The 26,015-nt window shown below is 46.9% G+C and overlaps 1 protein-coding gene across 1 annotated transcript; it reads left to right on the top strand.

Moving 5' to 3' along the window:
* The first annotated feature begins 212 nt into the window (after nt 1-212).
* On the top strand, nt 213-25,695 carry LOC135898292 (F-box/LRR-repeat protein 18-like). Its single transcript, XM_065427160.2, has 2 exons — nt 213-2,538; nt 9,846-25,695. The coding sequence occupies exons 1-2, from the start codon at nt 919-921 to the stop codon at nt 10,167-10,169; spliced, it is 1,944 nt and encodes a 647-aa protein (XP_065283232.1). The 5' UTR covers nt 213-918; the 3' UTR covers nt 10,170-25,695.
* The last annotated feature ends 320 nt before the right edge of the window (nt 25,696-26,015 follow it).

The raw sequence follows: 26,015 nt of genomic DNA, 5'->3' as shown, positions 1-26,015 counted from the left end.
GCCTCTCCTTAGTTTCCTTCCTCCGTGCGCTCAATCAACGACGCGCTGCTTGCTTCAACAACGGATGCCCGCAATCTCGGAGGTCATGTAAAAGTGACCCACATGCAGTGTGTTAATATGCTGAGCGCTACGTAAAATATATTGCTTGGATATTAGTTTTCGGACGTTTTTTTCTTGCCGTGACATAGCCATGGCACTGACGCACAGTCTTTCTCACACATATTTTTTTCTTCAATTGTATGTTACAAATCACAGCGTTCCATTCTGAAGGGTCCAACCCTAGAGGAGTACATGGGAGTACGGTGTGTAGTGGATTATAGTGACTAGAAAAGCAAGTTTTTTTTTTTCTATTGTGAACTGCGCCATGCGTTCACTGCCATAACACAGTTCACGTGTGAAGCGTGAAGTGGGCGTGAACGCGTGTGGTTTCGTTTTCATAAACCTTTCTGTGGGTCTAGTTGGTGCATGCTTGACAAATTTTTTTAAGACACAAAAAAGACACGGCACACAAGGAAGGTCAAACACAGGATAGGTGCTATTCTGTGTTTGACCTTTCTTTTGTGCAGTGTCTACTTTTCGCTTTTAAAAAATCGTTTCATGCCCATCTAGCCACCGTAGTTTGCAGGTTTAGTAGTACGCTAGCCGAGTCAATCCAAGCTAGGGTGCTTCAAAGGTCACGTGGGTTTTGTTTTTTTTCCTTCCCCATATGGTCGCCCACGGTTGAGACGGAGATTGATACGTATACGTCAATGCGGCAAAGTGGAACATTAAGACAAGCGCACTATAATTTCTGCCAGTGACGGAGTCTTGTACGCCGATTACGCAGGAAGTCATGATGCATCCGACGACGCTCGCTTGAGGAGAGCACCGCTGCATTAATCAACACCGCGGGGAAAGCGACAGCACAAGTAACGTAAGATGGATGCCATGCAGCAGGACTGCAACTTGGGTCATCTGCTGCCGCCTGAGGTATGGATGCGAATACTGAGGTTCGTAGACCCGGAAGACATCCTGGCTATCGCGGACGTGTCGCCCCTTTTGGCGAGTTTTACGAGCGACCGCTCGGTTGTCGGCACGGTCCGTTTCTCGGCGGAAACGCTTTCGGACGACACGCTGAGCCGCTTCCTGCGGGCACCTCGCGCCGCGGCCATTTCCACCCTGGATCTCACCAACTGTGTCCTGCCACAGTCGACCACAATCGAACATGGGCTAGCACGCTGCGTCAACCTCACCACGCTTCGTTGCGTCAACTGTCGCCTGAGTAGTCGTGCGTTGTTCCAGCTCGTGCTGACCAGGCTGGACAAATTGGAGCTTCTCCACTGGTCGTTGCTGGGCTGCCGCGAGGGCCGCGACGAGATGGGGCCCGCCCTGATGGTGCTTGACGCGAAGAACAGCCGGGCCACGTCGGGCATCCGTTCAATGTACGTCGAACTGGTCGAGAGCGCTGTCCATGTGCACACGCTGTGCCGGCTGCTGCCGCGGTGTCCGCGCCTGCGGGACCTGCACGTGCACGTTCTGGGAGCCAGCAGCTGCGAGGGCTGTTCGCCCGGCGCCCCGACGACGTACGGTGACCGCCCTCTATCCGAGCTCGAGCGTTTCACGTACACGACAGACGCGGCGAGAGGCCGCTGCCCTTACGCGTCGCGCTCGGCGTTCATCGAGTCCCGTGAGCTGTGGCACCTTCTGCTGGGCGACGACGAACCGCTTGTGCAGGCGTTCCGAGGCTACGCGACGCTGTGCAACAACGTCGCGCTGCGTCTTCGTCCGCGCAAGTCGCGCAGCTGCGTCCACCTCTCCGAGCTGCTGCTGCCCGCGGGCGACGAGACCACCGGCGACGCGATGCCCCAGATGAGCGTCACCGTCGACGAGCCGGGCCAGCTGTCGGCGGCGGCTCGGGGTGGCCGCTGGTCGTCGCTGGACGCCCTGACGCTCCTCTCGCCGCTGCCGCTGAACCGGCCCACGTTCCCGCCCGGCGTGGGGGCCCTGTACGAGGCGCCGCTCAAGTCCCTGCTGGGCGCCTGCTCGGCGCTGGGCGAGCTCAACCTCAGCCGCTTCCACTTCACGCCGGACCTGTCGTGCTGCGCCCTTCTGGCCTCGGCGTGCCTGCGTCACCTGAGGGCGTTGTCGCTGCCGGCGTGCGCCCTGGCCGAGCCCAACTCGCTCGAGGACCTGGCCCGCGCTCCGTTCGCCCTACACGAGCTGGACATCCGCGGCAGCGCGACGACCGCGCACAGCGTGTGCGCCGTGTGCAGCGACCCGCGCACGTGCGGCGACTCGTCGCTGGCGCCGCTGGCGCTGCTGGGACCTCTGCGGCGGCTGACGTTGTGCGGCCTCAGCAACGTGCACAGCGTGCAGTTCCTGGCCGGCTGCCGGGTGCGCGAGCTGCGGCTGTCCCACCTGGGACGCAGGGGCCTGTGCTGCTACGCCCAGGGGCTGGGCACCGTGCTGGCAGCCCAGGCGGGCGGCCTCCGCGTCCTCAAGATGGAGCACGCCGCACTCACGCTCAGCTCGCACCTGCTGCTCGACCAGATCACCAAGGTGAGGGCCACCGTCAGTTTCAGTTGCAACACCACAGCATGTATGTGGTCGCGCCAACACAGAACGTGGATCAAGTGGAGGGTTCTGGCTTTCCAGAATTATTGCTCAAGCTCGCTCCACTGCTTCCGTCTCTCTTCAGAAGCACTGCGACCATCTGCCAAAACTGTAAGGTAATGACATTCCAGAAAGCTTGGCTTCATGAAGGAAGAGCACCTTGCTTTCTCAAGCTGCAGCTCACTTCACAGAAATTTTTTTGTGGCATGTTATTCTGGGGAATGGACACACGGAATTGACAGATGAACTTGGCACAAGGGAGCACTCTAGTAAGCTCCAGAAAACATAGGCACCTCTGCAATGGCAGTATCTTCTTTACCATATCTGAAATAGCCATTGTCGATTCATTGTTCTGCATACCAATTGTGACAGCAAGTTCATCCAGCAGTCGGGAGGTAAATCTTGTTTGCATCAGTCTTGCAGCAAAGGCATGTAGCCAAGAACACAGCAAGGTGGTAAGTCCACGGAAGTGGAAAATTTTTGGCAAGATCTGCTCAGCTGGCACTGAACCCTAGGGCAACTCATCGATGGTGGACAGGGTAGTAAACTTACTGACTAGTGCCTCATAATCAAATTGTGGTTTCGGCACGTAAAGCTCCAGAATTCAATTAAACTTAATGACTGATTCTACGGGAGCTCTGGCCTATGGCCTGGGTACCTATGCCTAGGTGCCTCTGCTACCACTCTCACAATTCATGCACAAGTTCTGGCAGCACCAGTGCTCCTATTTACACAACTGAGTGTTGCTTAAATAAGAACGTTACATATATATGACTGTTCCAGCTAGTAATCTATACTTGGGACTCTTATTTCGACATGAGCTGGTATAACGTAAAACTATTCCTATCTGTTGTTATTCCAAATCAGCCATTAGCCCACCGTGATAGGTCAAAACGGCTCGGGCTGTGCCCACATGGGCTGGACCCAAACCATTCTGACCTGTCAGGGAGGGCTAATGACCAGTTTTGAATAACAACTGATAGATTTATGTTATAGGGCCCATACCGGGATGGAGATTTTCTGGTACTGGAATAATAAACTGTGCATGCTGTCATTTTCACTTGAAAACGGGTGGCTATATACCATTCACAATCACTCGCGCCTCATGCCTTTTCTTGTTCACATGGGATCTGGCGGCCGGAAAACGTATACAATTGCATTCTGAAGTAGAGAACGGTGGTGCATATCAGTTATTGCCTGTTATAAGTGTGCGCTATGCTTCCAAGGGCACCGTGCACTGTGAACAGATAGGCGAGGATGCTTATCGCTATAGGAATGGCAATGATAGCTGTGAATCCCACATACGATGACCCCGGAGAAGATTCGCTGGTACCAAAATGAGAAGCTGAGTGCGCACTGGTGTTTTCACGTGAGACGGGCGGGTGAGTATTGTGGTGAAGATGTCGCGGCAGGCAGCCATATATTGTTCTCGACTGCACGTGCCTCGCGCATTTTCTTGTTTGCGTAGAGCCTTGTAGCCGGAAAATGTATCGTACGATCGTCATTTGGTGACGTACTGAACATTGGGGCCGAAAAATTGTGTTTTCCGGGTATGCAGGAACTGATAAAAAATGAGCGCAAGTCTGTTAGGTCATTTTTTTTTGTTCGCAATTGCAAACCTTGGCACCGGAAAAATGTATGTTACGGGAGCATATCAATGAGGTTCTACGAATTTAGTGAGCTGACATGCCAATTTCGTCTTCACCCCCATATTGGTGATGGCTGCTGCTCATATTGCTCACTTTATATTCTTCTATGGTCTACTTAAGATGCGGCAATATTCATTGAAAGGCATAGCCTCCTCCCAATGTATCTGGTTTTGAAGAAAATGGTACACGCTCTCTTTGAGCTTCAAACTTGCATGTCACAGCACTCTGTTCCTTTATCTGGCTGCCTCGGCTTGTTTCTTTCTTTGTATGTTGTGCTGTACGAGCTTTAGATTGATCTATAGTGCCTCCTTGGGAGGTTGCTCTTGTGCTCCAAGGGGACACAGGGAGGCAAGAAAGGGTACTTAGCTGTGTGCTTGAAGCAGTTAACATTTGTCTTTCTTTAAAACCATGACAGGAGTGCATTACCTTGTACAATGTGTTAGTCAGCTCTACCATTCAGCTTATAAATACCAGTTCAGGTCCTCAATAACTTGTATGTTGCATGCAATCTGGGCGTATTTTATTAATACAATTTTGATACAGAAAAGAATCATCAGGAAACACCTACAATTTATGGATTACGCAACTGACCTATTTGGCAAGTTGAGGTATAATTATGAATAATTCAGGACGTCACCGTTAGGTGTACCGGAGGCAGTAACGGGCGGGTGGAGGCTGCATTGGAGGAAGCCGTCGAGATCATGGAAAAATATCTCAAGCTGGTCGGTTTTTGGTGTTCACCATGGAAATCAGAACTTCTCCTTTAGAGACCCAGTCGAAGGGGCCCCAAACCGAAGGGTTGGAAGCCGGTAGAGAACGTCAACATCACTCTACGGACAAATGAGGGTGGTGTCATCCCCAGGGCAGACTCCCTCCAGGTCCTGGGTGTGACGGTCGAATCGAAAGGCTCCAATTATCTGATGGTGTCTAAACTAGCCAAGAAAATGGATAATGCCATCAGACTCATACGGAGAGTTGCCAACTGGCAGCACAGTCTTGGAGAGGACAATCTGCTGAGACTGGTGCACACCTTTATGTGTCATTTTACCTACGTGGCGGCCATGCACAATTGGCAAAGATCGGAGAGGGACAAGCTCAACACATTAATCAGGAAGACTATCAAGAGGGCCCTTGGGCTCCCCATGTACACAAGTTCAGAGAGACTGATGCGTCTCCGCATGCACAACACGCTGGAAGAGATTGCGGAAGTGCAGAAAGAGCCCAATACGCTAGGCTGTCCACCACCCAAGTGGGTAGAAGCATCCTGTGGCTGCTGGGGGTTCCTCCAGCGGAAATCGAGTCTCGCTTTTACGGTCTGCCTCGGGAACAGCGGAAACGCATCGTCGTCTCTGCAATTCCACGCAACGTCATCCCAAACAAAACATGGGTCGGAGACGAGCTAGGGCCAAGGCTCACAAACAGGCTCGGTATTGCTGTTTTGTCAATGCTTCCCGGTACCCAGATGGGTACCGGGAAGCATTGCAACCCTGCTGGACAGGACAGCGGCAACCCTGCTGGACGACAGAAGGACCACGATCGACAGCGACTCGGGAACGGCTGTCCGAGCGTTCGCCAAGGGCACCATTTCAGAGCAGGTCCTGCGGACTCGGCAGGACAAGGACATCAAACCACACACGATTATCTGGTTCCCCGCACACATGGGGCATATTGAAGGCGCCCTGCCAAACCTCAGCGAGTCAGCCCATAAAGCTGCGCGAGGAGTCGTCGACTGCGCAGCTACCTGGTGGCACGGCACTGAGATTATGGACAATCCGGACCCTCCCTCCTCGTGTAACGAACTTGCCAACAATTTTTACATGGGACGGAGACAATATCCTCTGCCACATCAGAAACTAGGCAGACCACAGGCTTTAACACTCGGGTTACTCCAGCTCGGGGCATGCCCTAACCTCACACTGTTAAACAGAATCTATAGAGAGATACAATCGACCAATATTTGCGAGCTATGCTCAGACATAGCATAACTTAAAATATATGCTCTGGCGGTGCCCCGCGTTACGAGACGGCGTCACGGCGCCCAAATGGGAGGCTGCCCTAAGCAGCCCTAAGCTATGGGCTGTCCATCAGGCCCGCGACGCAGCAGAGAGGCTCGGTATTTCTGTACTGACATGGAAACGGCCCGCTACGTGCTGACGTGCATTCCAAAAAACCAGAATGAAGTTTTACTATACCATACCATTCAGGACCTCCATACAGTGTCATGGTAGGCGTGAAGATTGATATGAAGAAAAGTAGTGTTGATTACGTTAAGTTTGCAATAAATGGGGAGCTTTGTGAAGTATTTCAAATTTTCTTGTTCGTGGATTTGCAGCAGGCTTAGACTCGTAAATCAGATAGGGTTGGAATGCACACAGTCATCAACAATAACATATTGATGTTATTCTGGAAAAAGATATGTCAAATTATTTCTGACTGTATTTACATGTGGGCTTAAATCTAAAAGGGGCTGTGCAACTTCTGATACCATCAACAGCCTATTTTTATGTCTACTGCAGGATGTCTACTGCAGGACAAAGGCCTTTCCCATTGATCTCCAGTTGTCCTTGTCTTGTGCTAGCCTATTCCCAGTTCTCCCTGCAAATTTCCCAATTTCATCACTCTTACTCATTCTTTGCTGTCCTCGACTACACTTCCCTTTCCTTGGCACCCATTCTGTAACTCTGTTGGTCCACCATCGGCCCCACGCATTACGTGGACTGCCCAGCTTCATTTTTTCCTCATAATGTCAACTTGATTATCAGCTGCCCCCATTTGCATTGTAATCTGCACTGCTGTCTTCCCGCCTCTTAAGGTTACCCATAACATTTTTAATTCAATCGCGCTTTGCATGGTTCTTAACTTGTTCTCAAGCTTCTTTGTTGTCCTCCAAGTTTCTGCCCCGTCTGTTACTGGCGGTGGTGTGGATTAGAGGTAGAACATTGTGTTTCTACGCTCATGGCCATAAGTTCAAACCCTCGTCCTGGCCACTACATTCTCAAGCTTGGAGTGATACCTGAAACCGCTAAAAAGCATTCCTAATTTGGTTGCACCTGAACTATTATAGTCCCACTGGCTCTTGGCAAAAAATATTGCCATGAGCTATGGGGCTTCACTAGTTCAGGAGCAACCAAATTAAGAAGGCCCACTGGGCTTCAGCAAGCGTTCCTCACCAAAACAGGGTTCCACTGCTTGAATACCACCTTATGTCCCCTGCTATACGACTCCCGCCGTGGCAGTGGCAACCAATAGAGTGTGATACATCTTTCGTAACTGTTATAAAGTACGCGCCTGTCGTGCATATACGAATGTACTTCTTCGAGTTACAGCACAAATACTCCTCTCCTGAATTCTTTACAGACGCATCGAAGTGTTATTCTGGCGTATCTTACGCAGCGGTCGGTCCATCCTTTTCGGATGCCGGTCTTCTGCATCCCAACACAAGTATTTTCACAGCAGAGGCCTACGCGATATTGGCTGCTGTTAAACGCATTAAAGAATTTAATATCCCAAAGGCAGTTATATACACAGACTCTTTGAGCATCGTAAATGCTTTGAAAACTGTCAAGAAATATCAAAACCCTGTAATTATATCTCTTTACTCAGCATTACTAACCACCTATGCGTCCAAGCAGCATATCGCCGTATGCTGGGTGCCAGGGCACCGAGAGATAGAGGGAAACGTGTTGGCTGACCAGCTAGTCACATCCGTCTGCGCGAACGCTTCCAACACTTCCACGATGTCCCTGTAATGGACCTCAAGCTCTCAATAAGAAAAAAGCTAAGGGCTTTCTGGCAGCGCTTGTAGAATAAAGAGACAGAAAATAAACTTCGTGTTACCAAGCCGTATCTTGGCAACTGGCCGCCGGTATCAAAGAACCGTCGTACAGAAGTAACACTTTGCAGACTTAGGATAGGACACACATACAGCACACACGCATACCTCTTGACCGGTGGCGATCCACCCACATGTGATAAATGTGGTGAGCCACTTACCGTGCTTCACATCCTGCTGCAATGCACTTAATTAGACGCTAATAGGAAAAAACATTTTCCATTACCACATCGGCAGCTAATTCCACTCCATCCTCAAATGATTATAGGTATACAACCTCTCTTTAAACATCAATCCCCGTTTCGATTTTTAAAAGATGTACATAGTTTTCATATTATAGCCCCAGGAAATCCGTAGCACAGCCTCTTAACAGAGGTTTCTGCTGCGGTAACTGCTATAAAAGAAAGCACCTGCCTCCCAGCCTTCGGGCTCAAAGGCACCCCAGAGGCATAGGTGCTATTTACATATTCTTGCATTTTAGCTCCATGATCACTAATCACGCGTACTATATCCACAGACCACTACATGTATCACTATCACAATTTTATACTATATATTGTTTTACGCTTCCATGACACTGATTGATTTTAGGCCACTTTATAGCCACGTTACATCCCACCATCGCAACTCACAAATAAGCGCTTAACACAACATTATCAGTCATGGTGCTCTTTGGCCATACCTGGCCCTTGCGCCACTAAACAACTCGCATCCATCCATCCATCACCAAAACAGGAATTGGCCTCCCTGGTGCAGTATTCGGCCACTACCTCCTTCATTATTCCTTATATCAAAAGGCATCAACTCGCAAATCTTTTGCAACAAGAAGTTTTCTTGTGAGCTTTGAATGAGTCGAGTCATCGGCAATCAAGCGATCAAATAGTTACACCTTATTTGCTTTCCTCTTGTTTTTGCAAGTCTTGTGCCAACATTGAGCAATGTCCAGTTGCTTTGCACATCGTTGCACTGAGCTCTGATAGTAATGGGATGTCCAAGATGAGTCTGTGGCGTCAACTGAGGATGGGGACCATTTTTTTGGCGCAGCTGATTTGTCAAGAGTCATTGATTTTTTTACTTCTGGCCCTGCAGGAAATACTGCTTTGCTTGTGACATCATGAGAAATTCAGCTGGTAGCTTTCGTATGCGTATTGGCACAACACGTCAAGCACAAATGGTGGCGAGGATTACAAGATATTCAAGGAAGGTGCAGGCAGGTCACTGAAATTTATGCTTGTTCCAGCATTTTCTGGGACATTAGTTCACTGTTGGTTGTTGGAGAGCCTTGTTTTGTTACTTAGCAAATTTATTTTTGTGTAATCTACGCTATTTACAAACTTACAAAAAAGTGGCTTAGATGCTCTAAAGGCTGCCCTGGAATAAAATGGAGAGTCAAAGCAACTCGAAGCAAAACACTTTCTGAACAAAGCAAATAAACCTGCTTACTCATCTTGTGCATTTGAGCCTAATATTACTTTAGAACTTGCAGATCGTTCTTTTGTCACTTGATGATTATGTATATTTGTGGGGCACATTCTAAATCAACAAACTAAAGAAAGCAAAATTTACGCTTGGTCATTTGTTTCTTAGGTTGCCTTTTAGAATACATTGTAGCACATTTTGTTTTATAGTACATCCCCAGGAGTACATCCCCAGGTACCCTTTTACTCCATTTTGTTTTGTTACTACTTCTCTAGAAACCAGTGACATGTCTTTGTTCATATAACTACCGCCTTGCCTGGTAACCTATGCTAGTTTTGTCTTTGTTTACACAGGCCTCATCCCTGGAGCTGCTGTGCCTGACTTCAAACGCTCCATTGCGGCCTGCGGAACAGCAGCATTTGCTTGACATGCTTGTGCCGCGGCTCCCGCAGCTGCGTGCACTGCACGTGCATGCCCCAGGGGTACGGCCTTTTCCACGCCGTATGCCGGGCCAGCCACGAATCCACTTTGACGGCAGCAATGGTGACAATGCCAATCCCACCATCGTCTTCACAAATGAGCTCAGCATCCTCTGCCGTGCGTCCAACTTCATTGGCCTCACCAAGCCGTACAACAGGGACCCCCAGCCCGTGCTGATGGAAGCCGTCAAGGGCTGAAAGGTTTGACCTAGGGTGGCTACACCCTTCACCAGAGGGGAAAGGCATGTCGGGCTTGTTTTGTTGCCAGGTGGTCTCGAATGAGACTGCGGCAACAACATCAAGCATGGGCATGTTTTTGCTGGTCTGCTACACAGGGATGTTACATTTTATTGCAAAAGGCAAGTGCAATGATAGTGAAGAGCTGTTCTTTTGTTGTTGACTTATGGGGTTTTGGTGAGAGAAGCACCGTGTGTAACATTAATCACTCCTATTGTTTACCGTAGCATGGTTTCTCTTGGAGTCTGTAAAGTATCAGCCACATGGTAGCATAGGCAGTGAAGGATTTGATGCTAAAAGACTGAGAAATGGGCTCTCTTGGGTACCTTTGTATGTGTGTGCATGTGTGTGTGTGCTTACAATCAAGAAAAAGGGAGAGAGAGATAGTAATATTGATTTGGCCACGTTTCAACGTGTCGTTGAATATAAAATGCCAGCCACTTTATCTTGCCTCTCCTTGTTGCACATCTCGGCTCAACGTGTGCAAAGGGAATTGCTAGTCCCGCTGCTGTAACCTCGCAGTTTTAGTGTTGTGAATAGAAATGAGAAGGTGGCGGATAATATAGCCCTTCATTTCATGCTGTGATCATGGCAAGCACAAACTGCCACGAAGGCTCCTCACAATATTTTTCGGAGTCCGAGCAGAACAGGTCCTTGCCTGCTAGCTTTTTTTTGTTTTCCACATTTGCCTAGTTCTGTGGACTGAGGGAAAGATGAGTGTACAGTGCAGATCCAGTTTCCCTGCAATGATTTCACATGATCGCTTGGAAAAGAAAGAAATGCTGCACAGTCGCAGTCTTCTGTTCATGACAAGGTCAGCTTCACAGAAAGATGGAGGCTTGAAGTAGTGAGCAGAGTTTGAACAAAAGGTGTGTCAGGTGGGAGCCAATGTTTTGGCAAGGGGACTTGTCTACCCTAGTCTCCGGTATCGGTAGCAGGCACTCCGAATGTTCATCTTAGCCGAAGAGCACATGTGTGGCGGTTCGTCTTAAGTGGATTTTTTTTTTTCATTGAGTCTATGGAAAACTAAACAAATGTTCCCATGTTGTTTGTTATATCCAAGAATTCAGCTAAACCGAGTTCGTTTCAATGGGAAATTACTGTAGTATACTGTAATGAGCTAGTGAAAAGAGAGGAGGGGGATATTTTCACTCTAAGGTTTCTCACATATATCACCTTCGACTGGACTCTGCTAACGGGCGTATTGGCACGATGCACCAGCAGCAGCCAGGCTGTGTAGTGTCGGCTGACTTATTCTTGCGGCTTAGTTCAGTGCACTTGCTAGAAGCTGCGTGGAAAGATATATGCAGACCAAAATTTAAGTGCAGGTGTCTGAACAGGTTGCTGCCTTCTGTTGGCATTCCAGCAACAAAGAAAAAAAAAAGAAATATTTTTTGTAGGGTACCATTAACTCTGTTACTGAATAAGGTGTCTTAAGTTGTGTTTTTGCAGTAGTGCATCTTCACGTTGCAACTAAGGAGCGTTCTTAGCCGGCACTAACCTTAACAATCCCCTTGTCACTCTGATATCCTCAGATTCTATTTTTCATTGTTTGTTTTGTGGTGAAGCAAGTGTCTTGTGCTTAAATTAAAGGCTTGCTTTATTGAAATTGTGTTACGTCAGTTTTGGCCGAGGCAGAATAAAGAGACAGCAGGCACAACATATTTTAAGGACAGAATTTGGTCCGACTTCCAGATACTTCTCCCTCAAAGCCCCTATGTTATTTACTGACATGCTGCTAGCTAGTACTAGGTTGTATGCATTCTTTTGTGGCATGAGTAGACAGATCGGAGTCAGCAGTCACGGACACATGCCGTATTTACACGATTGTAGTTCGACTCGAATGTAAGTCGACCCCCCCCCACCCCCCCCCCCATCTCGCATGTGACAGGGGAAAAAAAGAAAGAGCATACCCGAGGGTGCATTCCATATCGAAAATTTATTAGTAGCTGGCATGGTCACTGGACTAGTCGTCTTCACTTGTGCCATCGTCCTCTCTAGTGCTGCCATAGTCATCACTGCTAAGGTCCCACAGCGCGTCGTCGTCCGGCGAAATTACACATTTGGCAAACAACCGCACCATGACATACTGTGGAACAGCAGCCCACGCGGAATGAACCAAACCACACACACCCGTCAGGGAGGCTCTTTTGACAGGTTCAGTTGGCATAAGTTTGCAGTCTTCTACCGCCAGCCACTCATACTCGCGGCGGAGCAGGTCGAGGCGAAGATCTGGGCTTGTTTGACGACTATGTCGCACTTCACTGGCAAGGACCGATCACGCATTTCAGCGACGTAAGCTGCAAGCTTGGCCGACAGCTCCAGAAAGCGTCCCGACTTCGGCCTGTGGGAAATTCTTTGCTTGCCGTCACAGGTGAAATTTCACTTCGCTGCATTCGGCACTCTCACACCACCTGTTCAGAAACATCAAACTTGCAGCCCGCTGCGCAGTGATTTGTTTCTTCGGCGTAAAAGATGGCAACCCTCTTGAACGCTGTGAACAAGCGTGGAATGTTTAGTGGGCCTGGTGCACTCGTGACGACTGAAGAAGCATGGAAGTAGCACATAGCCGGCAGTCGAGTCGAATGCGTCGAACTAAGAGCCACAGGGAAAGAGAAATGCATGAGCGGCGTCTGCTCTTTCACGAAGTGTTGATACTCCCTGCAAGCACCACCGTTCTGAGGGTGCCGCCGCGAATGGAACAGCGGCACTTCCAGCAACTATCGACGACCCCCATGACTGTTGTGTGCACTGTAAAAGTCTAAAAAATGTTGAAAAGCTCTTCTGAAAAGCGAACAAACGTGCGGGATAGCAATAAGCTACGGGTAGGGTCATAGAGCAAACATAAAATTGTAACTATGTTGTACCTCCCCTGATATCTCGTTGGTTTCGCTTTTTTGCGGTGCCATGTGTTGGTTTCAATTGTAAGTCGACCCCCCACTTCAGATTTCCAAATTTAAAAAAAATAGGTCTACTTACAATCGTGTAAATAGAGTATGCTAAAATGTGCGTTCACCATGCATGATGAGGAATAAACTTTCCACGGTCAGTGGAGGGACCTTTTGTTTTCACATATGAGAGAATCTGCAGTCCTAACCACACAAACATTCTTCGTTGCCGGAATTGCGTAGCTAGAAAAAACATTTATTTGGCATTAAATGATTAAGCCGGCAGGGTGTCATGCTTCTGAGCTCAGTTTGTGGTTCGGTAACTGCACCAATACAGGTCACCTTAATGTCAGCAAGCCAATACGAGTAAAAGCTATGAATGGAGTGGTTGGGTCACTGTCTATGGATGCGCTGGAAGGAAGTTGGCAGTATGTCTTGTATAAATTTCATCGGTTTCACTCGTTGCTTGGGGCAAGGAGTGTTTCGCCCAGTGCTAAAGTCTGGTGTGGATTTCTGACCTGTTGCCCGAGCATGGGTTGGAGTCCAGGAAAAGAGAATTGCACTAGCACGAAGAGAATAGACAGCGCTTGTCTCATCAGTTTCTACTGTTTTCATGCTTGTTTTCCTCTGAGATAGAATACACAGTTGTCTGACTTTCTTCATTCAATTGTGTCTATGTTTTTTCTCAGTATATTGAAGAGTCTGTGCCACTAAGCATCATTTAGATTTTTTTTTTCTTCATGGGGTGTTAGCAATCTAAGGGTGGAGGGAAGTCTCTTGTGCATTGAATAGCACAAAGTGGTGACAATATCTATTTAGCAGTCTTGTTTAACAAGGAATGGCACGAGGTGAGACTTTCTTTTAACCAATAAGAGTGAAAGGTGAGGCTGTTTGGTTTTGACGGAGCCTAAACTTTGCCCTAGCCTTGAAGGGCCCCTCACCAGGCCCCATTGCAAATTTTGGTTATCCACTGGAGCTTGTAAATTTTTTTAATGAATTCGTTAGTCTAGGAGAGAGAAGAAATTAACTGTCCTTTCACCATACCGCCGGGAGGCAAGTGTCACTGCCAATGGGGACACTCATGCCTTGAGTGAGCTTCCGCAAGTGACGTTCCTTCCCTGCCTTCCGCCATACCAGAGCCAAGGGACTACGTCTTGTTCGTGCACCGAGCCCTACCTCTTTTCTTTTTCTTTCTTCCTTTTTTTGCTGCACGGTGCATTCAAAATGACAGCATTGTGCACTGGATGATTAGCCAAAATCGTGTGCCATGGTGAGTGATGTAGCTAGCACTGCGTTTTATGTTGGCACATTTGTGTGTGTGACCTTGACTCTGACCGAGGGTGGAGGTTCCTTGGAAGGGAGGGCGTGCGGCATTTTGTTTGAAATTTCAGCTGTTTTCATGGCCCGCAATGCTGCAATACTTTACGGACTCGATTGGCAGTGCATGATGTATATGGTTCATCTGTCTGTTTAAAATTGCCAAGCCTGGTGAGGGGCCCTTTGAAAGACATGGAAAGACACATGAGACCTGGTTTCAGCAGGTTTCCAAAGCATCATTTGAAAGTGTAGTATACGTCCTGTCGTCCACTATCTGCTTATCTGCTAGTACAGTATCTGCAGACCACTGGCAAGATAAGATAAGAGATACAAATTCCTTGTGAATAAACCTGTTCCTTCTGTCATCACTGGGAAGGATTGTAGCTTTGCATACAAAAGGAAGAGAAATGAGTACGAACTTGAACTGTGAAAGCCCCGATAATACTTTTCATTGTTACAAAGTGAGGGATGTCGTACACCTCAGCATATTGCTTGTTTGGCCGCAAGCGAAATGGAAAGATATTCATTCAGGATTAAACTGCATCGCTGCATCTTGCTTTTCCAGGAAAAGTAAGAGTTGAAAGTACACAAGCACAAGTTAAACATAAAAAGCATTGGCTTTCCTCTGTGCCCTCAGTGAAACATCATAATCAAACCACTTCTGCATTTTTTCCTTACTTCTCCTTGAAAGCATCCTAGAATGAAATCGCAGGCACTCGAAATGGAATTACAGGCACTCGAACATAAGAGCCTTATTAAAGTGCAAGTTATTTTCTTGGACACCTTAGAATAGAATATGCGAAAATATCTGGAAAAAAAAATGTATCATTGCTCCAGTAGGCTTGAAAACGTAAGCTAGCACATCCGGGGCGGTGCTTTAGTTCAAACTTTTGAACACGGAGAGAATCAGCCGGGCCTGCTTATGGAGCACTGCACTTGAGAAACATTCCACTGTGTAAGGTGTCTCATTTTGACTTGTGTGCCTTTCAAAGTGTGATCAAACCAAGTGTCGTCTATTTGCTTCCTCTCTATGTGGCATTTGGCTCATGCTCAACCTTCTCCAATACTTCTGTGAAATTAAGTGCTTTGCAGTGGCCCATCCTGCCAGATTCCTCGTTTTCCTCATAGAAGGATCACAGTTACATCATGAAATTTGTGCTGTATTAGAACGCAAACATAAAGCATTGATCCTCATATCAGTGACTGATGAGTGTCAGCGGTGTTGAAATGAGGGTGGAAATGTGGACCGCTGCCTACAAATATTGTTGATGCTTCATAATTACAATGTGGACCACTTATATACAATTCTCTGCAAATTGGGCTTGGATTCACACTGTTCGTACACAAAAGTAATCTGTTGGAATGGGCACCAGCCAATCACGATACCCTATGAAAGCAGAAGCAAAGCCATGGACTAATGATAAACAATTCCCACAGACAAATCGCTTTGTGAATTCAGCCCCTGATAAAATATGGCAAATAAACAATGTGTCTTCTCTGTATAGTACTCTGATTAAATGACTTCATTTTTGTGCTGTGGTGCTGTTACATAACTTGTTCTTGGGCAAGTCACTTCGTACTAAAGGAATAACCGTAGCATTCACATGACAGACACAAGAATGGTAACCGCATGACCTCATTGGATGTATCATTCGTCCTGTTGGCTTTCTTGTCTTTGTCTTGTGAATGCTACAGTTCTTTCAATAATGTTACTTTTAACTTGCTCGATCCAATACGTGTTTCTTTCCCTCGGTCCTTCATTCAGGTAGACGTGGCCATAGTAGTAACCCACATCCATGGTTGTGCTTTTCAAGACGTCATCTCTGTGTGAATAACTCGCTATTGTCAAGTTCATCTTAATGGTTGTTTGGAATTGCCACTATTTTTACACTTGCACATGCTTTCTTTTTTCCTGATTACAGCTCTCGTTAATTCATATTGTACAAGATAACAGCAATTTACATGTTTCTTTTATCTTTTTTGCCTAAGTTGTCATAGTAGTAACACTTTAGTGCCCCTTATTCTGTGATACATGCTTGTTGGCCTTGTGCTTCCATTATTTTTTCTAAATACTATTAATTTTCTGCTAATTACTCTGATGCCTACTGTTCCTGAACACTGTTGTGCCCCTACGTTCTGTGCCCTGCTGTATTCTTCTTGTGCAAACCTATAGTGGCTCTTTTTCTTCACTGTTTAGTATATACTGCATATCTGTTTTCCATATTGATGTCATGGCAGTTGAAGCTGCACCCGTGGAAAATGTTACTGTTGCACCGTTTGACGTGTACGTCTGCCCCGAGTGATGCCTTATAATCATCGTAATTCTAGCGTACCCTTATGTTCTTCAGCGTTTTCTCTTCACTGCTTAGGTACACATTGTGTTACACGCTCATGTTGTGTCATGCATTGCGTCCATAACGCTGTGCGTGCCTGGACCCCCGTTCCCAAGTATTGAAAAGGAGCTCAACGTTTGTTGCATGTTAGCACAAGGAAGCGCACTCTCGAATGATAATTAGTGCTTTGGTGTAAAAGCATTTGATGTCTTTACAATTGTGGAAAACATTACGGCTTTCAGATTGCACTTATTAGACTTCTTGCCTCTGCTTTACACTTCCAGCCTTGCCCTCCCTGTGCTCGTCTGTTTTACGATTGGTTGGTTGCTGTATGTTGCAGAAAGTGCACTTTACACCCCTGTTGTGCATTCCTGTGGGTAGACATCAGCCTTAAAAGGCACTCCCTCAGCACCCTGTAGTTGCAATGACAGAATAATCGATTGGACTCTGACTGCTCTACTCCTGATGCCTCTGCGCCTATGTGACCACAGAAATGTGCAATAGGAAATTTCACCTGTTCTGGGGTGCATTTTTGTTGCACAACAGTAACGGTAATCATTAGCATTCCCATGCGTTAAGAGCAAGCTACCAATGCTTTCCCCTCAGGTTTTGCCTTCTGCATAAGGTGCTCGGCACATCTAAACATTCCTGATGAGTGCTGGGCTCATGTGACATTAAAAGAACCATCGTTACCACAGGAACTATATCTTTATTGTTGTGGTTGTGTGGCTAGAAGTACACCCCAAAACTGGTAGAAGATAGTGGCTCTCATATTGAGGCCGAACACTCAAACAGGTTTAACAAACTGCTCTGTACTGTATTTACTCGCATAATAATCGCACTGTCTTGTAAAAGAAAATTGTCGGAAATTCAGGGGTGCAATCATTATGCTGGTAATTTTCCATGAAAAGAAAAAAACATTTTTCATCCCGCATGTGCTGCGGGATGACAACAGGTCAACAAACAGGCAGCTGCCACTGTAGTAGCGCGCGACGCGAAAACAAAAATGGCAGCCAGCGGAGCAAGCCGAACACGCCGAACTCAATTTTTTTTTGTTCTCGTGAGTACATTGTGTGCATTGAAACAGTTTCTTTCGTATCAGTAATGAATAATATTGTTAATATCGGCAAGTTTGCGGCAATAACATAGCCATGCCCACTTTGAGGGGACAGAAACAGAGATGGGCGCACTTAGCTGCCAGTGACACTGAAACACATGGCGGGTATGCTGTGAAAACTGCGGCATTTGTCTTCACTACTATCCTAATACGGCATGCTTTCGCTAAAGGTGGGCGAATATCTTAGCTGTGTTACAAGCGACGGCGAGTGAATAGGGTACACTTCTAACGCGACAATCGTTGCCACTCGCGATTTCTTGCATGCCCACGAGTGCAGGCGCCTTTCTGTTGTTGTTGGTGGTGGCCACAACGGTTATAAAGCCTGTAAATAATAAAGCCAAGGCAAGTTTGTTTGTAGCTATTTATTTTTCATGGAAGTGCGGAAAATGATGAAATGAATGAAATGGCGCATCTGCTTTAGAAAGTTTGGAGCATGCAGACCACTTGGTATGTTTTGAAGAGTCGTTCGTGTAGCATTCGACAGCATTTGACAGATGGCAAGCGCGATCATCATTAGCTAGACTTGAAAGTTCGAAAGTTTATTTAACATAATTAATGTACAATTGCAGAGTACACACTTTTGGGACCCAACAAAATTGTTAAAGGGTCCCTACCGATTGTTATTAGAAAGAAGCACTTCTATGGCAGCGGTTTTTTTTAATACTGTAAACTCGCATAAAACTAAAATAGCTGAAATAAGTAAAACAAGAAAATACAGTAGGAAAAATTGCACAAATAAGATACATCTTTCTAAAAAAATTTTTTTACATCATCAAAAGCTTTGGCACAGGAAAAGAAAAAGAAAAAGCGAGGACGTGTACAAGCGTGCACAGTGTTACACATTGTCATTGGCACACGACATATCGCTGCGTCAAGTTCGGGGTGCGATCATTATGCAAGTAAATATGGTATGTTTATCGGTGGCCTAGATGACGCCACACCACCGCTGAGGTCAAGTGTCTGGGGCTCGAGTGTCCCTGTGCCACCTGAGAGAGACGCATTCCAACCGTGGAAGCCTGCACATGGCCGATCGTGATTCTGTGCCTGTACGTGAATAAATAGTTGTATCGCAGTGTAAAATATACAACTGGCGACGAGAAGGGGATTGTGGATGCAGAACCAGCCTGGTGAAGACATCAACCCCACATGCAAGCAGGCAAGTGATTCTGCTTCCGCAGAACAATGACCGAACTACACAGCCTTCTCGCGCAAATGTACAGATATGGTGATGTTTGGCAAGGTGGAAGAATACAGTAAGGAGTCCTGGCTCTCTTACACAAAACGGCTCAGTATGGGCATCTCCCATAGTACCAGTGCTGAAAGCAGGAGGAAAAAGCATCAAGACTTGCGGAGACTGCAAATTGGGTGGGAATCTTGCAGTGATTACAACCCAGTACCCGCTTCCAAAAATTGAAGACACTTTCACTTCCTTGCAAGGTGGAGTCAAGTTGACGAAGCTAGACCTAAGGGAGCCTACAATCAGATACCTGTGAATGAGGAGACAAGCAAACTCCTGGTCATTAATACAGACAGAAGTCTGTTCACATACAACCGCTTAGCCTTTGGTCTGTCATTAGCTTTGGCACTCTTCCAAAGACGAATAGAACAAACTAACCTCTGTCTACCTAATGATGCCCTCGTGACTGGCAAGACCGATGCAAAGGATCAGATTCAGGTCTGAAGCTGAGACAGGAAAAGTGCAAGTTCTTTAAACCACCACTTGGTGTACTTGAGTCATAAGATTAGTGTAGCTGGACTTCGGCCTGCAATGAAGAGCACTGAAGCCGTCATTGAAGCACCAGAACCCAAACATGGGGAGAACTAAGGTCCTATATTGGACTCTTTTCGTGCTACAGAAAGTTCCTGCTTAACATGTCGACACTACTAGCACCTTTGTAGGCACTGTTACAGAGGGAAACCCATTGGAGATAGAGAATGAGATGCTTTTAGCAAGAACAAACGAGCCATTATGGAAGCAAAGATTCAGGCCCACTAATATCTATCGGAGGAGCTTGTGATAGATTGTGATGCCTCGCCCCATGGGGTAGGTGCAGTACTGTCAACTCGGCAAGGTGGGGTGGAGTCACCACTGGCATTTGCATCTCGCACCCGCGCACCAGCAGAACCAAACTATTCACAGCTAGAAAGGGAAGCTCATGCCATAATTTTGGTGTCGCATGCTTCAGAGACTATCTTCTGTGCTGTTGTTTTGTGCTAATGACTTATCACAAGCCATTGGTGGGTATCTTTCAAGTATACAAGGAAACTCCAACAATAACTGCATCAAGAATTCAACACTGGGCTCTTAGCCTTGGAGCTTACAACTACAGCATCGAGCACCATTCGGGACGCCTCAGTGGGAATGCAGATGTCATGAGCAGGCTGCTGGAGACGTTGCACTAGCATCCAACAGAAACACCAGAGCTGCTAAAATCAATCTACAACCTCGAAGAGCTGACAATATCAGTTAAGCAACTGCAAGACCTCACGAACAGTGACCAGAGCCTAAGTCAGGTTCTAGAACGGGTAAAGGACAGTTTGCCACAAAGCATGCCAGACAAGTCGCTACAACCATTCTAGAACAGGTGTGATGAACTGCGTGTGCATCAGAATCTTCTATAACTGGGGAAATTGCATGATCGTGCCACCTCCTGCCCTCCAGCGTGTCCTTAAGCTGCCCTATGAAGCTCACCAGGGTATGGTCATAATGAAAGACATGGCAAGGTCTCTTCTCTGGTGGCATGGCATAGGTGCCTAGAGTACTGCTCAGATGCATAGAGTACTGCTCTTGGCGGTGTCCAGAGTGCCTTCAGCATTCCCCAATGCCACCTAAAGCAGAACCAGTGTCCTGGCCAGAACCGCAGGGATGCTGGGTGCCTTTGCACTTGGACTATGCTGGACCTTTTGAGGGGAAAATGCTTCTTGTAGTAATTGATGCTAAGTCAAAGTGGCTCGAAGGGCTCATTGTGTTAAATGCCACTTCTGAGCAAACGGTGAAACACCTGCTTGAATTTTTTGCAAAGTTTGTATTGCCAAGGTGTATTGTGACAGACGATGGAACCCCCTTTACTGGTCAGCCCTTGCAGGAATTTGTTCAAGAAAATGGAATCGAGCATCTCCGAACTGCTTTCCATCCAGTATCAAATGACTTGGCAGAACGAGCAGTTCACACAGTGAAGGACGGCCTCAAAAAGATTGAGGGAAGAGACCTCAAGCTCTGACTCGCTTGATGGCTGCTCATGTACCACAGAGCACCTCATCAGAATAGAACCTCCCCAGCAAACCAGGTGCTCAATTATCCTGTCAAGGCAAGGTTTGACCTTGTTATTCCCAAGAAGGGTGATAAGGGGGCTATTACACACTCCAAGCAGTGGCTTAGTTCTCATAAACGCAAATCATGCTACAAGAAGGGCGACAAGGTTGTTCGCAACTTTGGCAGAGGACCAAAATGGCCTCTTGGTGACATTGATGACACCAGTGGATCAACTTTGGTAACATTGTCAACTCCACAAGAATATGTATGCTGCCACTACGACCAAATCAAGTGGCAGTCAACAGGGACTCCAAACCAAGTTAAACCCTGCAGTCACAGCAAGCTGTGGCCGCGCACCCAGTGACATGTCCACAGTGGAGACTGGAGTGCAAATTGCAAGACTCGAACTACCCAAAAGCCTTCGAGATATACCTAACTTGCTTTCCTTAAGAAAGGAGGAATGCTGTGTATGTTTATCAGCGCCGCTGTAAGATGGCACCACGTCACCAGAGCGACTGCTCTCCCACTGAGCTCAAGTGTTTACGCCGTTTGGATGTCTGCACGCTGTGTCAGAGAGACGCATTCCAACCATGGAAGCCAGTGCACGGCTCATCGTGATTCTCCACCTATACGTGAATAAATAGTTGTATTCCACTTAAAACGTACGACACAAACGTTAATTTGCACACTTTCGTGAAAATTTTTAACCCCAAAGTGTGCTGTTTATGCCCCAAACACTTAGCACTTTATTGCACAAACCTTTTTTGCATACTTCACAGCAACAATCGTCCTTTTAGAGTACCCTTCCTCCAAATGTCATGCAACCCAGGTTGCCTTTTCATTGTAGTATTGAAATGCAAGCCCTGTTGATAGCAGACCACCAAATGCTGTGCTAAAATAGAGTATGCACACCAAAATGACATCATGTGGCAAAAGTGTGCTTTCAGCCATTCCTGAAAGTGCTCACTGGAAGCAACGAAATTTGAGCCCGTGGCATTCAGGCCTGTGTTCTGGATTTTGCCTAGAGAACTTCTTCTGTATATCATGCTTCAAAATATGCAAAACAAAGGTGGCTATTGGGCTACTGCTCTAATTAAGTAATGTACACTGAACCGTAAAATTTTACAGACCACGGTACCCGAGAAAAATAGAATTTCCGAGCAGTGACTAGTGAAACCACATAGTGCTATGCATTGTTTCATTCATTAGCATGTAACATTGGGAAAACTACCTAAGTAGTACAGTAATGCAAGTCTCACTCCGCACGTTTTGTAGTTCAGTTGTTAATATGCAATGCTTTCCACGAACACAACTACTTCACATATTGCAAATACAACTTGTGAGCATAACATTCACTTATTGTTACGTCGAATAACAAGTAGCTTGTGCACATTTGTGCTTTGAGTATGTGACATATTGTTTTGGTCGTGAGCGCAAGGGGATGTACTGCGAGTGCTCATCATAGAAACATGTCAGTCCAATCGTTTGGGGGTAAATAGATTCAGATTTCTGACGTTTATGTAAATGAGTGAGACAAGTCCCTTTAAGAGACGGAAGATATAGTAACGATGTTCAGGAGCACAGGTTAACAAAATTATATTTATTAAGGGCGAACCTGTACCCACAACTAAAAGTCACTGCAGTCGTGAAGAAATCCCTGGCAGTCGCATTCTAAAACTGGCCTTGAACCATCTTCCTCTTTCTTCTTGCATGATACCTCGTGCGCGGGGCACATGCGAGCCAGGTCCAACTGGCTACCCGTGCCACAAAGATCGTTGCCTGTTGTTGCTGAACAACACGACGGTACGGCCTGCAGTGTCCAGTACAAAGGGCGCGCAACCTTAATGTCACCAAGTTTGTCGCGGCATTATCCCCCCTCCTTATTGCATCGGCCCGATGCGCGAGAGGAAGCAGGGGCTCCTGTGGGCTCTCGCTTTTTTTTTTTTTTTTTCATGACCTCTCGTGGTAGGGTTTTATGCGGACAACATGCACGACTTCCGTGGAGTTTCGCCATCTTGGACTCTCGTGTCCAGCGAATTTCACTTCATAAGGGCTGAAGTATCGGCAGAGAAGCTTTTCAGACAGTCCACGACGTCGCACTGGGGTCCATACCCACACCTTGTCACCGGACTGATAATGAGCTTCACTACGTCGCTGGTTGTACCGGCTGGAGTTGATACGTTGTTGGCGGCTTATTCGGTACCTTGCCATCTGTCGTGCCTCCTCGGCTCTTTGCAAGAAATCATATGGGTCAGATGAGTTATTGTTTTCTTCATCTAACGGCAACATAGCGTCCAAAGTTGTGGTTACTGCTCAGCCGAATACAAGTTCAAATGGGGCGACTCGTGTTGTTTCTTGGGCGGCCGTATTATGTGCGAAGGTGATGTACGGCAAAATTTTGTCCCACAGCCCATGTTCAATGTCGACATACATCGAAAACGTGTCAGACAGTGTTCTGTTGAGGCGTTCAGTTAAACCGTTTGTCTGAGGGTGGTAGGCCGTAGTTCTCCTGTGATCAGTATGTGTCATTTGCAAAACAAGCATTTCATTAGGCCCGCAGTAAAGGCTGTTCCACAATCGGTAATAACTGTGGAAGTGCCATGCCTGAGCACGATATTGTTGACAAAGAATTTTGCAACTTCGACAGCTGTTGCACTGTACAAGGAATCAGTTTCTGCGTAATAGGTCAGATATTCTGTGTGGCCACAACTATCCACTTTTTGCCTAAAGATGATGTTGGGAAGGGTCCAAGGAGGTCCATACCTCCTTGGACCTCCTTGGACCGACTTGTTGGAATGGGGCTTTTAGTGGCCTTATTTGCTGGAGGATGCGTGCTGGTTTTACAGATGGAGTCTTGAGCCTTTGACACTCACGACAAGTCTTGACATAGTGCTGCACTGATGCTAATAACTTAGGCCAGTAGTATTTCAGACGAATCCTGGCGAATGTATGGCTCACGCCCATGTGTCCAGATGTCGGTTCATCATGACATGCATGCAAAATTTCTTCTCGCATAGCTGTGGGTACAAGTGAAAACTTTGTCTCGCTGTTCTCAAAGTTTCTCTTGTAGAGGACACTTCCTCGCAGACAGAACGAGGATAGCCCTCTAGAGAAAATACGCGGGAGTTGAACATCGAGTCCCTCCAGGCGCTGTATAAGTAGAAGCAATTCCGAGTCATCTCGTTGTTGTTGAGCGATTTGTGACGCGTCAACAATGCCAAGGAACGAGAAATCCTCTTCTTCTGACACAGTTGTCCCGACTGGCATGCGTGACAAGCAGTTGGCATTGCTGTGTTTCATCCCAGATCTGTGTACGACAGTGATATCATACTCTTGAAGCCTAAGGCTCCATCTTGCTAGTCGTCCAGATGGATCCTTGAGATTCACCAGCCAGCAAAGCGAATGTTGATCTCTGGCTGCTCTGAATGGTCAACCATAGAGGTAGGGTCGAAATTTATATATTTCCCAAATGACTGCAAGACACTCTTTCTCGGTTGCGGAGTAGTTTGCCTCTGCTTTCGAGAGCTTACGGGTGGCATAAGCTATTACAGTAGACTCCTGTTAAGATGAACTTGCTTAAGATGAACCCTCGGTTAAGATGAACAGAGGAAGTCGCATGTTTGGTATCTCGTAAAGTCAATGCAAAAAAAAATCCGCTTAATATGAACCCTGAACACGCGCTAATAGGTTAAGATGAACTTTCACGGCTGGCCGCGCCTTACCCGTGCAGCTTTACTCGACCATCCGAGCAGCACTTTAGGGGAAAGAAGAAAAAAAGAAAAAAAATTAAAGCTTTTCTGCGCCGTCGACCATCTGTGCGATGTGGGGAGACGAGGAGACCTAACCACCGCAGTGTTTCTGCGAAGGTTCCGCTGCTCCTCCTCTCCTACCCTTCCTCACTCACTCCTCTGTCTCCTCCCGGCCCGGCTACAAGAATTAGCCACACCTTCAAGTTCATTCTCTCCTTTGCCTCCCCATCACCAGACCCTCCCCCTCTGCCCTGCACAGCAGCGATGCGATGAGCCCTTCATACGAAGCATTTTCAGCGCTGTGCTACTCCCCTTCCTCTCTCGGCTCAGCGCAGAATGACTGCGATACTATGAATGAAGACTCTACTGTGAACTTGGAGGAGAGCAGTATTGTTTTTACGCTGAGCAGTAAGGGTGTCTCCATTGACATGAGTGCATATGTCAGCATTGATGAAGGTGTGCAAACATGTAGGGCTGACACACTGGACGCTTTAATTGAAGAGGTGCTCGACCTGCCATCAGATACTGCTGCTGATGATGACAGCATGAATGTTATGCCTGAATCTGCAAAAGTGACCTACAACGCAGCTGACGCTTTCCTGGATACCTTAGGGCAGTTTTTCTAACAATGCGAGGGCACTGAGGAATATCTTAGAAAATTAAGTGAGATGGATGCATTTGTAGCAGCCAGGCGATTTTCTCGACAGGCACAAAAAAAAAAAAAAAGACTGGGTAACAGTCACCAGTGCCTGATGCCTTACTAGGGGAATGTGTAGCATACCACTAGTCGTGCAATAAATGCTTATATTGCAGTTATTTTTTCCCTCAAAGGCCATTTCATTCATTTGTTCTCATATACGAGGTATTTGGACACACACTGCATGCTCAAACATCATGTTTAGAAGCACTCCTGATTAGACGAACTTCTGATAAGACGAACACTTTTCATGATCCTTTGGAGTTCGTCTTAGAGTCTACTGTACTTTCTCCTGGCCGTTCTTCCACTGCACTAGTGTGGCACTGAGGCCGACGTTACTCGCATCGGCATGAACTTCAGTGCCGGCTGTCTCATCAAAGTGGGCAAGGATTAGAGAAGCTTGCACGTGTTTCCTTAACTCGTCAAAGGCGTCTTGTTGTTCGCTTTTCCACA

Source organism: Dermacentor albipictus, chromosome 5, assembly GCF_038994185.2.
Source record: "Dermacentor albipictus isolate Rhodes 1998 colony chromosome 5, USDA_Dalb.pri_finalv2, whole genome shotgun sequence".
Lineage (NCBI taxonomy): Eukaryota > Metazoa > Arthropoda > Arachnida > Ixodida > Ixodidae > Dermacentor > Dermacentor albipictus.
The sequence above is the reverse complement of the archived record's forward strand: the minus strand, read 5'-3'. Positions and strand labels throughout refer to the sequence as shown.